This window comes from Meleagris gallopavo, chromosome 5 (assembly GCF_905368555.1).
Source record: "Meleagris gallopavo chromosome 5, MGAL_WU_HG_1.1, whole genome shotgun sequence".
NCBI lineage: Eukaryota > Metazoa > Chordata > Aves > Galliformes > Phasianidae > Meleagris > Meleagris gallopavo.
In genome coordinates, this window is record NC_139408.1 from 23,746,549 (window position 1) to 23,762,686 (window position 16,138).

Genomic DNA, 16,138 nt, shown 5'->3' on the forward strand with positions numbered 1-16,138 from the left:
TCACACTTGTATCTACACATGCAACACAAATATCTATTAGAAAACCACCAGATTGCTCGCCAAAGTCCTGCAATTCTTCTTTCCAGCCTTCAGGATCTTGGAAAGAGCCTCCAACATTGCTTGCGTATGGACATGAGCTCATTTATCAGATTCGTCAACTTTGAGAGCATTCGGTTGCACTTAAAGTCGCTGAATTCACTGCGGAGCTATGAAAACACTGTTGCCTTTTCAACTTCAAAGTATCAAAGAAAAAATAAACAAGGTCCTGTCTTCCCATTCCCATTCCTCTTTTAAGTAAATGCAGAGTAAACAGTAGGGATAGTTAAGGATTTCTTTTCAAATGCTAACACAGTCAAAGTGAAATCAGAAACATAGTTCCCATTAGAAACAAAGCTTTGGGGCTCTTTGGAAACATAAATGTATATCAACATACACAAGTACAAGTCCACAAGCATACAAGCCTACTAACAGTGCCACTGTTGTAACCTTGACTTCAGCCACCCACGACTGCGCAAGCTTTACCTAAGGCTTGAAAGAGGATTTCCTCTGCATTTAAAAAACATCTGATATCAACAGCACCCAGCTTTGATTAAAGTGATAAAATCACTACAATGTACAGGTTAAAACACCACATCATTCCTTATGGTAGTTATCATGGAAAGGAGGAAAAAAAGTACATTTACCATAAAGGATATAGATAAGAAAGCAGTAATTGGACTAAAATAATCTGATCCAAAAACTCAAACTGAAGAATCAGTTACGGACAACAAGATTTATCTCACCACTTCACCTGACTAATATGATCTATTTTTCAAGAAAGTGTAAAGAAAATTCCAGACAGGAGCAGGAAATTGAATAGAGTATACACTTCAGCACATTTCTGTGTCAGCCACACGCAGCATATTCCAATACATTTCTATCCATTAATGCTACAGAGGGAGAAAGGAAAAGACAACTATGTTAGTGCACTAAAACAAGATGTATTTTCTTATTAAAAATGTAGACGTGTAGGACAAAAGGCACCAACATTTCACTGCAAACATTCTGAACCATAACTGTAAGAGTTCCAGACTACAAGGTCTCCTAACCCCCCCACCTGTGCTTTCCAGTTTGCCAGATCAAAATTACTTGAGAAAAGAAAGCAAACCAATCCGGTTACAGAACCCTGCACACGAGACAAAGCTTAAGGCCATACTAATTGTATGCAGCCTGATGAGACATGCTGAGTGCCCAGGACTAAAGAAAAAAGCAGACATTAACTACAGATTAATTACTACAGAAGAGTCAGTAGTCTCACTTTGCTACCATTAGACAAACCCGCTCAATCATTTATCTTGATAACAGTCAATGACAGTGAAGCCCCTTTGGTTTATATCCGCTGCCATTTCCATCAGTACAAGGATGCCAAATGCTATTAGAAACACTACGTTTTGTTTTCCTCCTTAAGCACAACCTAGCTAGCATTAACCAAACCCACGGCTCTCCAGTACAGTGGTTAAGATTGGCAATGCTAATCCTGACATTTTATTTTAGTTTGATGGCCAGCTTTAGCCCTGAGTGGTGGATTCCATCCTTCACTTGATGCAGCAGGGAATATGACCACTGAGGATAAGGAGAAGACTGAGGTCCTCAACACCTTCTTTACATCTGCCTTTAATAGGCAGATCATTTATCCTTGAGGCACTTTACACCCTGATTTGGAAGTCTGGGATGCTATTCAGAATATACCCCCGGTGATTCAGGTGGAGACGGTTAGAGAGCTGCTCCTCTACCTGGACTGTCACAAGTCCATGGGACTGGACGGGGCTTCATCCTAGTGTGCTGAGGGAGCTGCCAGAGGCGATTGCCAAGCTGCTCTCCGCCATCTATGAGCACTCCTGATCATCTGGAAAGGTCCCAGAGGATTGTAGGCTTGCCGATCTGACTTCCATCTACAAGACGGGCCATAAGAAGGATCTGGGGAACTATAGGCCTGTCAGCCTGACCTTGGTACCAGGGGAAATTATGGAGCAAATCACCTCGGGTGAGATCACATGACACGTGCGTGGCATCCAGGGGATCAGGCCAGCCAGCACAGGTTTCATGAAAGGCAGGTTGTATTTGACCAACCTCATCTCCTTCTATGACTGGGTGACCAGACTGGTAGATGAGGAAAAGGCTGTTGATGTGGTCTACCTAGACTTCAGTAAAGCTTTTAACACAGTCTCTCACAGTATTCTTCTAGGGAAAATGGCTGCCTATGGCCTGGACAGGTATACTCTTCTTTGGGTAAGAAACTGGTTAGAGGGCCATGCCCAACAGGTGCTTAATGGAGTTAAGTCCAGCTGGAGACCTGTTACAAGTGGTGCCCCCCAGGGGTCAGTACTGGGACCCATCTTTAATATCTTTATTGGTGACCTAGATGAAAGGATTGAGCGTACCCTCGGTAGGTCTGCAGATGACACCAAGCTGGGAAGCAGCATCAATCAGCCTGAGAGTAGGGAGGCCCTTCAGAGGGATGTAGATAAGCTGGATCGTTGGGCTGAGGTTCAACAAGGCCAAGTGTCGGGTCCTGCACTTTGACCACAATAACCCCATGCAGTGCTACAGGCTTGGGGCTGAGTGGCTGGATGACTGTGAAGAGGAAAGGGACCTGGGGGTGTTGGTTGACACTTGGCTGAACATGAGTCGACAGTGTGCCCAGGTGGCCAAGAGGGCCAATGGCATCCTGGCCTGCAATAGAAATAGTGTAGCCAGCAGGAGCAGGGAGGCGATCATCCCCTTGTACTCAGCTCTGGTGAGAACGCACCTCAAGTACCGTGTCCAGTTTTGGGCCCCTCACTACAAGAAAGACATTGAGGCCCTGGAACGTGTCCAGAGAAGGGCAACAAAACTGGTGAGGGGTGTGGAGCACAAGTCTTATGAAGAGCAGCTGAGGGAGCTGGGATTGTTTAGTCTGGAGAAGAGGAGGCTCAGAGGAGACCTTATTGCTCTCTACAACTTCCTGAAGGGAGGTTGTGATGAGGAGGGGTTTGGCCTCTTCTCCCAGGCAACAAACAGGACCCGAGGAAATGGCCACAAGTTGTACCAGTGGAGGTTTAGATTAGATGTAAGGAAAAACTTTTTCTCTCAGCAAGTGTTCAGGCACTGGAATGGCTGCCCAGGGAAGGGTGGAGTCACCGTCCCTGGAAGTGTTCAAGAAGCATCTGGATGAGAAGCTACGAGATATGGGCTAGAGGCTTGTGGTAGCAGTGGTGATGAGAGGACGGTTGGATTAGATGATCTTGCAGGTCGTTTCCAACCTTGCGATTCTATGATTCAGCTGGGAGAAAACAGAGCCCAGAACAGATCCACAAAGTCTGTGGCTGAGATGCTGTTTGATAACACCCACTTCCAATTCAGAACTTTAACACTTGCTACTGCGATCCCACAGAAGAAAAGTTCATGATCCAAGATTACTATTTTATAGAATGTTTTTAACATCTAACAGAGAGAGGGAAATAATATTTAAAGTGAATCTATTTTTATTAAGAAATCACAGTAATTTGAGCTGTTTTCAGAACACTTTTTTTTGTATTTTTGATAATTGTTCCAATAAACACTGAAGAAAAACTAATTTACTTTCTATATTTCAAGATTCAATATTAAAAATAACAACAAAAAATAAAGAAGTTGCCTACAAGAAACCCTGAAATCTCTTACTTCCTAAAAAAGGTTGGAAATGCTTTCTATGGTATAAGCAAAATTATTCAGTGATACTTTATCACATTCGTATCTTGCCACTAATTGCCCTAAGTAGGGAGGTTTAGGAGAAGCAGTCTCAAACATCTGTGTTTATCAGACTTCAGTATATCACTTTAATCACTGAAAGCACTAAGTGTGCAGAGTGCCAGTACTGAACTTTGCTAAGTAATTAAAATGTGAAACAGTTAATAGTAGATGAGATGTTAAGTTCTAGTTTCCATACCTAGAAGCAATATCTAGGCCTCAAAAATTGACAGATGTCATTCACGAGATATAAACTCTTCACAACAGCTCTGTATATTAGATTAATACGTCCACTGCCTCTTTACTTACATCTACTGAGTTCAGCTCACCAGGTCTGCTGCAAGATTGGTAATACAGTCATCAATTTTAGTACAAGATGTCCACAGTTCTGGCAGCATGGTAATCAAACAAAAATCCTAGGAAACTCTCTTAAAACAAGATTTATAACTAAATTACAGATAAAATTCTTGGTCTGCACTTTGTGTTTTAAATGATTATTTCCAGAATGAGGCATCAGTGAGGTTTGTTTTTTTCATTCCTAAGGATCCTTGACGGATGAATAATGGAGTGGGATACATACAACTGTATAAGTTAATGGCTTACAGATGAGCAGCCATGCAGTGTACAGCAATTCTATAATAATCATCTCAAGCTCCAGCTATGGCAGAAGTAATGCACGCAGACATTGCTTCTACACTGATGCTCCCTCCAACTGGATAATGCCTTTAATAACGTGCTTTACCTTTTGGCTAGCCTGAAGAGGTCAAGCAGTTGGACTTGATCCCTGTACGTCCCTTCCAAATGAACTATTCTATTCCAGAAGCATTTAAGAAGCAGGAAGATGCATCAACAGTTCAGAAACATCAGTAGGTTGTTAACTGCACAATATTCTTTTCATTATATAGGCTTGTATAGTCTTTTAAATTGAGAAAGTGGTTCAATTCCTCACTAGAGGCACTGAAGAAGCACTGATTTAAACATGTACTATTATAGGAATAGGTTATGGCACAGAGCCTAGGAACATACAATTGAAAAGAACTGCATTTTGCTGTCTCACATTGTGTTTCACAGAAGGCTATGTATTTATGGATCGAGAGGACTGCCAGTATTGAATTAAATAAGTGCCATGAAAAGGAGTGTAATCACTTATCAGCACCTCACACTTTTCCCTGGGACACAACACTTGAGTATAATGCAGCACTTCAGCATTATGCCAGGATTTTCTGTATATCTAAAGACGATCTATTTTACAAATGCTGCAGTGACAGAAAGGAAGAAGGAAGGTTCCCACTCAGCGAGGGTCAGTATTTTCCACAAAGTACTGAGTAATGTCAGTAACACTGAAACTGACAACTGTATCAATATATGATTTCAGCACAGTCAGCCACACAAACAGCTTATACCATCTAATTCTCAGTTTATAAAGAAATAAGAAGAAACAACAGAAGCACTCCCAACACTAGGTAACCATGATTGGCCCATACTGCATCTAAGTCAACAGTGACACAAGACTGTCATTGTAAATACCCAAACACGTAAGTCATGGGAATTGCTAAGCTTTCTAGTAAGTCCCTACAAGGAATCTTGAAGTAACCAAAAATCCCAGTCCCCTCTGCACACACATATTCAGGCCTTTTGGACTCTATTTTTCTAGTCTCCACTAGTTATCATGTATAATCTTAAACTGAAGGCTGTTCACTCACTGTTCACTGATCAACGATTAGGCTAGTGAATAACCAAGAAAAAAAACAAGGCCAACAGCAAGGGGGGAAAATAATGTAAGTAAAAATTCACTGGATTTTTTTTATTATTGTAATTTCATGCAGATTGGGGCAAATATTTCAAGTTCCCTCCAGTTTATGACTAGTAAGAAAACAGCTGCACTGCTGTTCCCAAAGAGAGGCACATACCTTACAATTCTAAACACTGTATTCTAACAAGTCAAAAAATAACCATTTTTAAAAAAAATAAAACCAAAGCAAAAAAAGATCCCACTGGGCAACACGCATGGGTACTCTCATACTTCTCTCCATTATAGTGAAGTCTATTAGGAATCACTTCCCCTTTGTGGAGCTGAAGCTGGAGGAGTTTAAAGCCCAAAGTCACGGCTACACCAGCAGTGTTGCATTTCAGTTCTTAGACCAGCCTTCAAAAATTAATCTGGCCTCCTGGCCAAACTCCATCTCCAGCTACTAATTCCTCTATGCAATTTCAAGTGAAAAAAAAAGTATGTATTTCCTGACCTAGATTCTATTCTTGTTCCTGAACACTTCACAGCAGCTTCTCCTTTCCAATGTTCATCTTCAAATTTGTCCCTGCACTGCCCTTAAGATTAGAGCTTCACTTCTTTCCCTGTTCAAACCTGCCTTCCTTCTAGAAAAGCCCCTCCATAGAGGCCCATGAGGTCACAGCTCCTTCTTCATCCTACACAAAACTACAGCTGTCAGCCTATATCATCACATGTCCTCTGTCCTGCCCAGTACCGCTGTTCAGATCTGGTACTCTACATAGACATCATTCCAATAAAGCAATTGAACAGAAGAAAATTAACAGAAGTAAAGGCTTCACTACTCCACTCTGAGCACTGGTCCAACACCACTTTATTTGGTTTTATTTGTTTGTTTGTTTTTAAAAGTAGCACAAAACGTATCTCAGCTGATAACTATGAAGGACAGATGTGCCTCTAGAGTGTCACAAAATTGGGTGGATCTGTGGGAAGAAACAGTTGAACTCATCCCTAAGCAAGGGAGAGTTTGCAAAGAGCTTTAGGAATCTAACATGGCATTTTCAAAGTACCTTAGTGAAAGCATTGACCTTTTATTTGTTACATTTAAAGAATACTTATTTCATGCCCACAAGACTAAATATAATTGGTTTCCAGCACATCACATACTTTCCCCATTCCTAAAAGCACAACAAGCCCCCACCAGTTCTCATCCCAGGTTTGTTTCCTCCAAACAGAAGGGAAATGGGACACGTTACGGTTAGGCCCAATGCGTGCTGATGACAAAAGACTTGTCAGACCTACTAACAACAGCTACATTTTGTCCGGCTTTCCTACAGTGACATCATTAAGACTGGTGTTAATTTGGGGTCTCTCCTCTATCCAAGCACTGTCATGAAGCTCCAGAGATCTTACCTGTGACATTTCATATTTAATCAAATTAAGTTATCCCATCTTTCACACTTGGAAGTGACTTGTGGCTTAGGATGGAATGTCCTTTCCACTTCTATAGAAAGACAAAAAGCCTGAGTTCCTAAGGAGACAAGACTTCTCTCTTTGCTTTTTCAATAAATAGACATGGTGTAGGTAGTTCAACACAAAGTCTCTTTTCCAGGGAGCTAATTGCCTACCAGTACTTAATTTCAGCTAAGGCACAGAACTACCCAACACTACCAACTACAGCCTAAACGCCAGTGCTGGGAGCTGCTCTTCAACTGCAGAAACAAGCTGGCAGCACAGTTGCTGCACCTTCTGGAGGCAGGTGTTTGTTGCATCTGCAGGTTTTATTTCAGCAATAAACTTTCAGTACATTGTAGAATTAAGACTTCCATTTAAATTTCTCTAAATGCCATAGGAACGCTCCAGTGAATCAGCCAGCACTTAACTGCACACCCACACCTCAGAGGTTTCCAAAGTTGGCTGCATTTCTCCTGCAGAGGAGAGGAAAAATTGATCTGCAACCATAAACAGTTTTTTCACTTTCCCGTAGGTTGAAGAGAGCCTCTTGATGGATGCTTTGCTTTTAATTCTGCAAAACAAGGTTAGCCCATAATGAGAGCTTCTGTGTTAGGTTTCAGCCCAAGGGGAATTTGAGTTGCAGTTATAAATCCCCTAGAACAAAGGAAAGTACAGAAATAGAAATGCTGAGGATGACAGTAGTGTAAAATTATAGCACTTTGTTCATAGTACACTGTGAGAACGTACTGGAAAAGTTGCTTAGATTACTTGTTCTTCTCTGCACTTGGGCAAACACATTAGGAAGGCTGTGATTTCAACAACATCTAATTTTGTCTTAACAATGGGGCAGAACATGCCTGCAGAGGAAGTGGGCAATGAGACAGTTTTTGTGCAGCTAACCCCAAATCAAGCCCAAGTTCTATTGTACTCAGTAGAAGAGTCAAATCCTATTTCTACAGTAATAAAACAACTCCACACTGTGAGTAAACCCAATTAGGATTTACTTGGCATAAATAAGTTCTCAACAAAGCAATGCCACAGTCTATTCTCCATTCAGCAAGATAGTAAACAGTCTGCTTTGTACTTCCTACCCTCTCACAACAAAAAGTCAATACAGTCAGCGACAGTTCTGACAGTTCTGCACTTCTGAGCTAGCAATTTTAATGAGTTCTATTTTGATTGAAAATCTTTTCCATCTGAGTTTAGTTACTAAATTAGTGTTAGCACAGAAAGCGTTTTTTAAAAATAAACAAAACCAAAACACCTCACTTCTGATCACGTACTGACCTGACCCAAAGAGCACTCCTCACTTTGAGCTGGTTCAACAGTGTAATCGCCAAGAGATAATATACTGCTCAGCATGAGAGCTCAAAAATTACCCAGAAAAAGGCTCCATGATTTGCTATCAATTCCAGTTTGAACTGCTGTCTCCACAAGGAAGAGTATTCCTCGTCCAGAATGCCTTTTTTTTTTTGCTGAAAAACTGACGGCATAGAATTGCACTCGCTTGGAAAAAATCAGTTCCATGAAGGCAAAGTGTCTTTGCACAGTGTAATTCAAACATTAACAATCAGTAAAACTGGGGACAGTCCAATACATGCAGAAAAGTCACTACAGCAACACCTGACAGACTCTGAAACAGAGCACAGATACGGAATGATGCTGGACCAAAGCATAATCCCACAGCACCGCACACCAATTTGAAAGCAATTAAATAATTACCAATATATTAAAATATCAATTAACCTCTAACAGCAACTGATCGTTCTCTGATATAGGTAACGTCATAGGGGAAGAGGAAAAAATACTCCTACCATCAAAAATAAGCGCTAATGAGATTTTATGACCCACAATTTTTTCAAATAGCAAAAGCAGTAAATTTTCCCCACCTTGCTTCTTGGCAGGTAGATTTAATGATTAGCAGCAATGTTACTGACTAAAGAAGCTGGACAACATAGACTGTAGGAGGAATATTTTCCGTTTTCCTAATGAGACATGCAAGTATCTCTATACTCAAGAAAGCTGGAGACTGCATGAGAAATTTGTCTGAAATACAGATGAGAAGCCCTCTGCTTAATAGCTCAGGTCTGTACCAAAGTTCATTAGTATTGTCTTAACCACGCTACAGACAACACTTTTTTCCTTGTTGTTGTCCTCTGTAAGGGGAGGCTTTCGCATGCACTACTTTAAAAAGCTCACAGAGATCTGCACTAAGCAGTGTTCCTTAACAGGGGTTTCATATGGCCAACTTGAATTACATTACCTGCATGCATTTCCCTAATAGTGCACAACTACTGTTCTACCTTTAATGAGCTGAAATAAACAGTTTTTCCAAGGGCTTTCACAGCTAGAATGCAATGTTTCTGTGACAAAACTCAAGATACAAAGTACATAAGCATGTATCCAACCTGAGAAACATGAGCACTCCCAATAGTCAGAGCTTTCCAAGGAACAGCCTGAAACAGATACTGATTTCTTCAAAAATTAAAATTTCATTTTTTAGACAAAAAAAAATTAACAAGGAGATTTTAATATGCTGCACTTACTGCATATCACTATCCTGGTGCTTCTGTTGATGGCTAGGTAGTAAAGTCTATTTGCTTTCACACAAAGGAGAATGTCAGCTCTTTAAGCTCAGAGTGTTGCATGTTGTTCTATGCATTGATTGTCACTGTGTTCTAAAGGCATAACATCTCAAATTATTTACTTAACATACAGAGCAAGCATTACATCCGCTAGCCCCAAGCTCTCCAATTTTACACCTACCCAGCATGCATCAACTCAAAGCCAGAAGCGCTGCCAGCAATAATGTCCTTTTATTTCAGGCATCGTAGAACTCTCTCTCATTTGCTTCCAAATTAACTGCAACAAGTATAAATAAGATCACAAGTTGCTGCATACAGCATTACAGCTTGAGTTACTTCACCCAGCAACAAAACAGCTGTCAGACAGAGAAAACACTTGATCATAACAACTGCAGATACTGCACCTGTTGACTCATACGAAAAACTTACTCTGTTGACAGTTGCCTGCAGTTTCTGTGGATCTCCAAGGTGCACAGGTTTTCCCTTGATATTTACATAGAAAGGAGGCACAGGAATTGCACTAGAAAGAACTTCAGCAGCAGTGCACAAGTGGTAAGATCACAAAGTCTGCTAACACAGGCATAAGCCACTTTCATGACTTCAGTCACAAAATGAACTGCTTAAAGAGCTCCACCTCTGCTAGCACATACCTTGCCCAGAACACTGAAGGCATGAATCCTCTTTCTGTTCCTCTGAAATTCAGGTAAAACACTGGGAAAGGAAAACCACTACAAAGTTCATAGGGTTGTGCACTTACCAGAGGTGCTCCATCATAGGCAAATATTTGTCAGAGCTATTTATAGTATTTGTTCAGTCTGTGGTCCCTTTTACTTTTTCTATCAGTTACATTCACTTTCCTCCCATTTCCTATAAAAAATTTAGGACTACATGCTGGGGGAAAAAAAAGAAAAAAAAAAAAGACAACATACTCCACAGCAAGCAATATCTTGTCTGTTCTCGCTTTTATAAGCCGCTCCTTTCCAAAGTGCTTTTCATTTCAGCTGTCACGAGCCCTGCTAGGCAGAATCACAGACACAAAGTTACACGTACGTCAAGTTTTGACAGGACAATCCATGACACCCTTCAGGAACCAAGCTGTTTGAAATTACAAGCAAGAGAAATATTTACTTTGGTTTTTCTTAACTTTTGATTGGACTTCATCTTCAAAACACCTGCCTCATATTAGATCTCTAGTATTCTCCTGCCAGCAGCAGGTATCAAAAGCAGTTAGAAAAACAGAACAACTACAGGCAGTAAGATCACGTTTGTTTTCTTAAATACAGCTATAAAAGTTTCTCAGAGTTGAAACATTTTCATACAACACACTCTCATTCCAAAGTATGTAACTCAGATGTGAACACAAGCACCACCACCTCTCCCTATACGTTACACAATCATCTGAATTAAATGAAAAGGTAAGCAGCTACTTCAACAAAATCACCTCTTTGAGCCTGCTTTCCCAAAGAAGAATTTCAATACCCCCAGATTCTCTCAATGCCTTTCATTCCTGAGTGCATTTAAGTTAGAGCAATGACAGGAGCAGCATTGGTAGAAGCAGTCACTGCAGCAGCTGCTGCATCAGGCAGCCACCAGGGGTGACTCTAATGTCCTAATTCATCGACCTGTTCAAAATGAGGTGTAAAGAGGTGGCTGGCCAGGAAGCAAACCCATTCTTCAATTCCAACAAGATCTGAGAACGTGATGAGTGAAGGCTAGGTGCTTTCCCCACTGTTATCCACTTCCCCAGTAAATGGAACAGCCCTCTTATCCTAAGAGGCTTGGTACCCAGGCTCCTAATGCAGCCTGGTGCATTTTCCTGCCATCATAATCTTCTGCCCTCGAAGAAAAGCTTTTTCTCTTGGCATATTTCAGCCAGAAAATATTTCATATTTCAGCCTTGAGAAAAGAAGATTGAAAGCGGATCTTATTAATGTTTATAAATATCTTAAGTGCGGGAGACAAAGGGATATGGCCAACCTTCTTTCAGTGGTCTGTGGGGACAGGACAAGAGGAAACAGCCATAAAATGGCACATAGAAAGTTCTGCAACAATACGCAAAAGAACTTTACTTACTTACAGTAAGGGTGACACAACGCTGGTACAGGCTGCCCAGGGAGGTCGTGGAGTCTCTTTCCATGGACATATTGAAGACTTGTCTGGACACATACCTATGCAGCCTGTGCTCTGGAAAGGGCTTGGATTCAGTGATCTCTGGAGGTCCCTTCCAACACCTACAATTCTGTGATTCTGATATTCTTCACACATTGCATACGTACTCCAATGTATAGCACTGGTCCACCCTCAAGCTAACTGCATCTCATTCCTATCTTATGGCTTAGGAAATGGAGGTTTCAACCAATTTTATATTTTGTGCTGCCTGGAAGGCTCCATAGACTCCATCTCTAAGCATCACCAGTGCCTGAAGGAGACGGGAACAGAAGCAAAGCAAACACTGACATGATCCTGAATCCTCTCCTGCTTCAGCACTTCAAGCTTTAAACAACTAATTTGCCATGTTGCTTTCCCTGTACCTTTTTAATAGAACGCTTATTTTATTTGATTGACTTAAAAATAAAGCACAAACTTTAGTTTCCCCAGCAACCATCAGACACTAGTTACAGATCATGGAAGGATCACTCCCCTGATGCTACCACTTCTCCTCAGCTGCTTTCCACTCTTCCAAACAGACAGATCATCCTTACACAAGCCAGCATCAGCTTGTTTTACTCTGACAGCCCTGCATTCTCAGCAACCTGCTAATCAGCAACAACAAAAAAGGCTCAAAACAAATGCTGATAAGAGGCACACAACTTCAGATATACTTCCCAAGGCATAGCAGCAATTAGGGAAGAAATAGGAAAGCTAACTTCTCAAAAAGCTTGATTCTTAAATGTTGTTTTTCCTGCACTGATCAACAATTTAAAAAACTTTAAATTGATTTGTTTTAAAATCAGACTGAGTTATTTGTGAGCAGGTCCATGAAAAAGGTTCAGATCCAATTCTCACACCACACAGAACTCTCTTCCTCTCCAATTTCTTCCCCATTTTATGAGCTAAAAAAACCAGGCACAAACTTTTTTGATGCATTACAGCTGTTTATTAAAAACATAATTATTTCCACCACACACAACCCATATCTTAAGACTTTAAATTATGCATCTTACACTGAGGAAACTCAGGCAAAAACTATAGCAGAAGGAAAGAAATACATACTGAAGTAAGTTACTTGAAAACTATGGAGTTTCTTGGACTGAAATGCTCGCAGTTGATAAAAGGGGGAAAAAAAGAAGTCAGAACACACATGAATTTCTTCCAACCACAACACAACTCCACTCACACACTGCCCTATTTTCTGTTAGGCCATTCAAAACAGCCATGAGCTTTCCCACCCTGGTCAAGGCAAAAGAGGAATTCAGCAGAAATAAGGGGGGGGCTTAACAAGAATAATCAGCAGTTTACCCCGCATGCAATAAAACAGAAGCTGAAAGGCAGCTTTTCTCTATTTTGGCCTCAAGCTGGATGTAGTACTCAGCCAACACGCCGAGATTTCTGTTATGCAGTGCAAGCCAACAGCTTACCCAAGGCCATAAGGCTGTTTACAAATACCTTCCTCATACATATTTTTGTTATCCCATTCTATAAGAGCAAGCAATCAAACAGAAGAAAAAATCAACACCCTCAGCTGTTAAGCAAAATAAAAAACTAACACTGCATAGCAGGAATAACTTCTTTACAGTAAGGGTGATGGAGCACTGAAAAAGGCTGCCAAGAGAGGTTGTGGCATCTTCTACAGAACTATTCAAGACCCCTCTGGGTGTCTACCTATAGAAACTATTGAACTTGCTTCAGCAAAAGGGCTGGACTCAATCTCTCGAGGTTCTTTCCTTGCAATTTTGTGACTCATATATACTTCTTTCCACATGCTTGGAAGCTGCCTCTCTTTTTCTACCCGTGAGAGCTGCACAGACACTCAGAGCTGGAGCCCCTCATGCATGTGCAGATGATACTTAACTTGAGTGACCAGAATTTTCATGGCCCAGGACTCAAAGTGTTCATAAACTGGGCAACTTTCATCTCACAGTTGGCTCGGAGGCTCGCAGAAAGGCCTGAGTCAGGATTCCCCATCATGACAGGTGCAGGCCATAGGTACATACAGTTTCTGCCTCCATGAGCTTACGATGCAGAGGATGGATAAAATTTTCACTGCTAGACAAACTGAGGAGACAGGGAGCATCTGATGTGCCTCATACTTCAGAGAGATGGATGGAGGGGAGCAGTTCATAAGGATATATACTTGCAAACAAAAGAGATCAGTAGAAGGAAACACCTTGGCACAACCGTAAGTCCTTGCTGCGATGTAATCCTCTGCCTGATTCCTCGAGCAAGCACAACAGCAAAGACAACCTTTCCAGCGAGAGCTATTGCATTACAACTTTAATAACCCGATCCCAGCATCCACCTCCACCAGGACACCAAGTTCAAAACGAGACGATAGACCTCATCCCTACCAGGGACTGCACGGCAAGCCAACCAGGAGGGCTGCCTTCCCGCACGCCCTCGGAAGGGCCCGAGAGAGGAGAACCGCAGGCGAAGCCCTGAGCCGCAAGGAGATCGCAGAACCCCGCGCCGCGGTGCCGGCCGGCCCGCCCGGGTCGGTGCCCGCCGCCCCCCGCCTCACCTTACCTTCATGCCGCGTCTCCCCGCGCACCGCCCGCAGGGGATGGAGGGCGGGCGGCCGTCGCAGCCGGCTGCGTCCTCGTCTCCCCCAGCGCTCCGGCTCCTCCCGCCCGATGTAAACACACACGGCGGCGGCTGAGGGTGGGCCGAGGGGGGGCAGCGCCATGGCAACCTCGGCCGGAAGAGGAAGCGCGGGGGTCAGGGGCCGCCATCTTAGCGGGGTCGAGCGGCCGGCTGCAGGGATGCGCTGCAGGCAGAGTGCTGCGCTGCGAGCCTTTACGGCCGCAGGGGAAGCTGTCCACCGCGGGGTGGTCTGGGGCGTGCAGCAGCACTTCATCTAGTGCTGTAGAGTTGGAAGGGCAAACCAGCCTTGTGTCTTGGTCGTAATAAAGGGGTGCCTTAAGATTAGTTTTTATTTTTCAATTAAATTGGAGACTTATGGGTGACACTGAACAAAGCAATTTCCTTGTCCCACGTGGGCAGAGATCTCCAGAGGCCCCTTTGCTTTGCTTCTCCCTTCCTTAAGTCCTTAAATGGACCACTTCTCAGAGAAATACCCTTTAACCCTTTCTCACAGCAGAATTTGTAGTTTTTTCCCTCCCTCACACGCATGCACATACCCCACTCAAGCATGTGAACCTTCTCAAAGAGCAATAAAAGACAGTGAATTCAGGGAAGGCTTCAGACTGCACTGATTTCTGCAGACATGCACTCAGACACACAGTGTGTGCACATACATAACCACACTTGTTGGTATTAAACAATCTCCCGCACCTAACAATAATTACATAACTAAAATACCCTCCTCTACACACCATCCACTACAATTTATGTAAAAAAAAACTGACATTGCTATTAATAGAATTAGATTGCATCATTTTAATAGCATATTAATAGCAATCTATGTTGTAGTCAGATCATGAAGTTTCTCATACTTGCATTGAATTTAACAAGCAAATTATAGCCTGTAAAATATTGCATACATTTTAAAGGGTTAAAGAGGAAACTATCTTTTCTTTCATCAAGGTAAAATAATGAATTCTAGATTCAAAGTAAGGTAGCCCTGTACATTTAGCATTTACAATTTCAGATGAACATAATATGGTTTCTCAAGAAGCCCTAAAATTAAATATGTGCAATGTTTTAAAGAAGTTAAAATGAGATTGTCTTGTTTGTGATGTCTCCAAAACATTCACAGAACATTCCAATTGAAAAATCAGAACATTCTAGAAGATATACAAATCTCAGGGGGAAAAAAAGGAAATAAATTGCTTACTTTATGTTAGGAACAAGAAATCCTGAAACTATTTCAGAACTACTAAAAATATTCCCTAACAAAAAGTTACATGACCTATATCATGAAGCATTAGCAGATAGTACAGCTCACTAGGTATGAATGTGTTCAGTAAAACCACTGGTGCCGAGGACACCATGTCAACGTCCTTTCAGGAGTGATTGCTTTGAACAAGCTCTAATACTTTAGCCTAAATACCCATTAATGGCTGTAACAACTGTGCACCTGAAATAGGCTTTTCCAGGTTTGTGTCATCCAGCTGGATTTAATCCATTTCACACAAGCCAAGCCTGCTCTGGTACATGAAGCAAAGCATGACAAGTGGCACTCACTGATCATAAGTGTCACCTCAAAAAACATGAGAAAAAGTTACTGTAGATATGCCTACAGTTATTTTTTTATTATTTGCAAGCAGTAGAGTTTATGTCTTTATAGTATAGAAACTGTCTTCCTGAAGGACAGAGAAGACAAGGAGATTTACCTGTCCAGAGTTTTCAGTGAAGGCTGAGGACCTGAAACACTGAGTTAATAAAGCATGTTATAAACATGTGTAATAAATATTTTTAAGTTGTCAAAACCAGTGGCAAAATATTTTGACCTCCAGATTTGGTCACAGTACCAAACCCCAAATGACTTTTAACAAGAAAATTAAAA

At 41.7% G+C, this 16,138-nt stretch overlaps 1 protein-coding gene across 2 annotated transcripts in view; it reads right to left on the reverse strand.

The window, feature by feature from the left end:
* LOC109367742 (transmembrane protein 263-like) overlaps nt 1–16,138 on the reverse strand; it is a 218,932-nt gene that overhangs the window by 175,603 nt on the left and 27,191 nt on the right. The window contains exon 1 of one of the 2 annotated variants that reach the window (XM_085224764.1): nt 14,197–14,371. The exons of the other annotated variant lie outside the window; for it this stretch is intronic. Within the exon in view, the coding sequence (XP_085080890.1) occupies nt 14,197–14,202 (6 nt within the window). The 5' untranslated portion in view covers nt 14,203–14,371. Of the gene's footprint in view, nt 1–14,196; nt 14,372–16,138 lie in introns of those variants that run through there. 2 annotated transcript variants of the gene reach the window in all.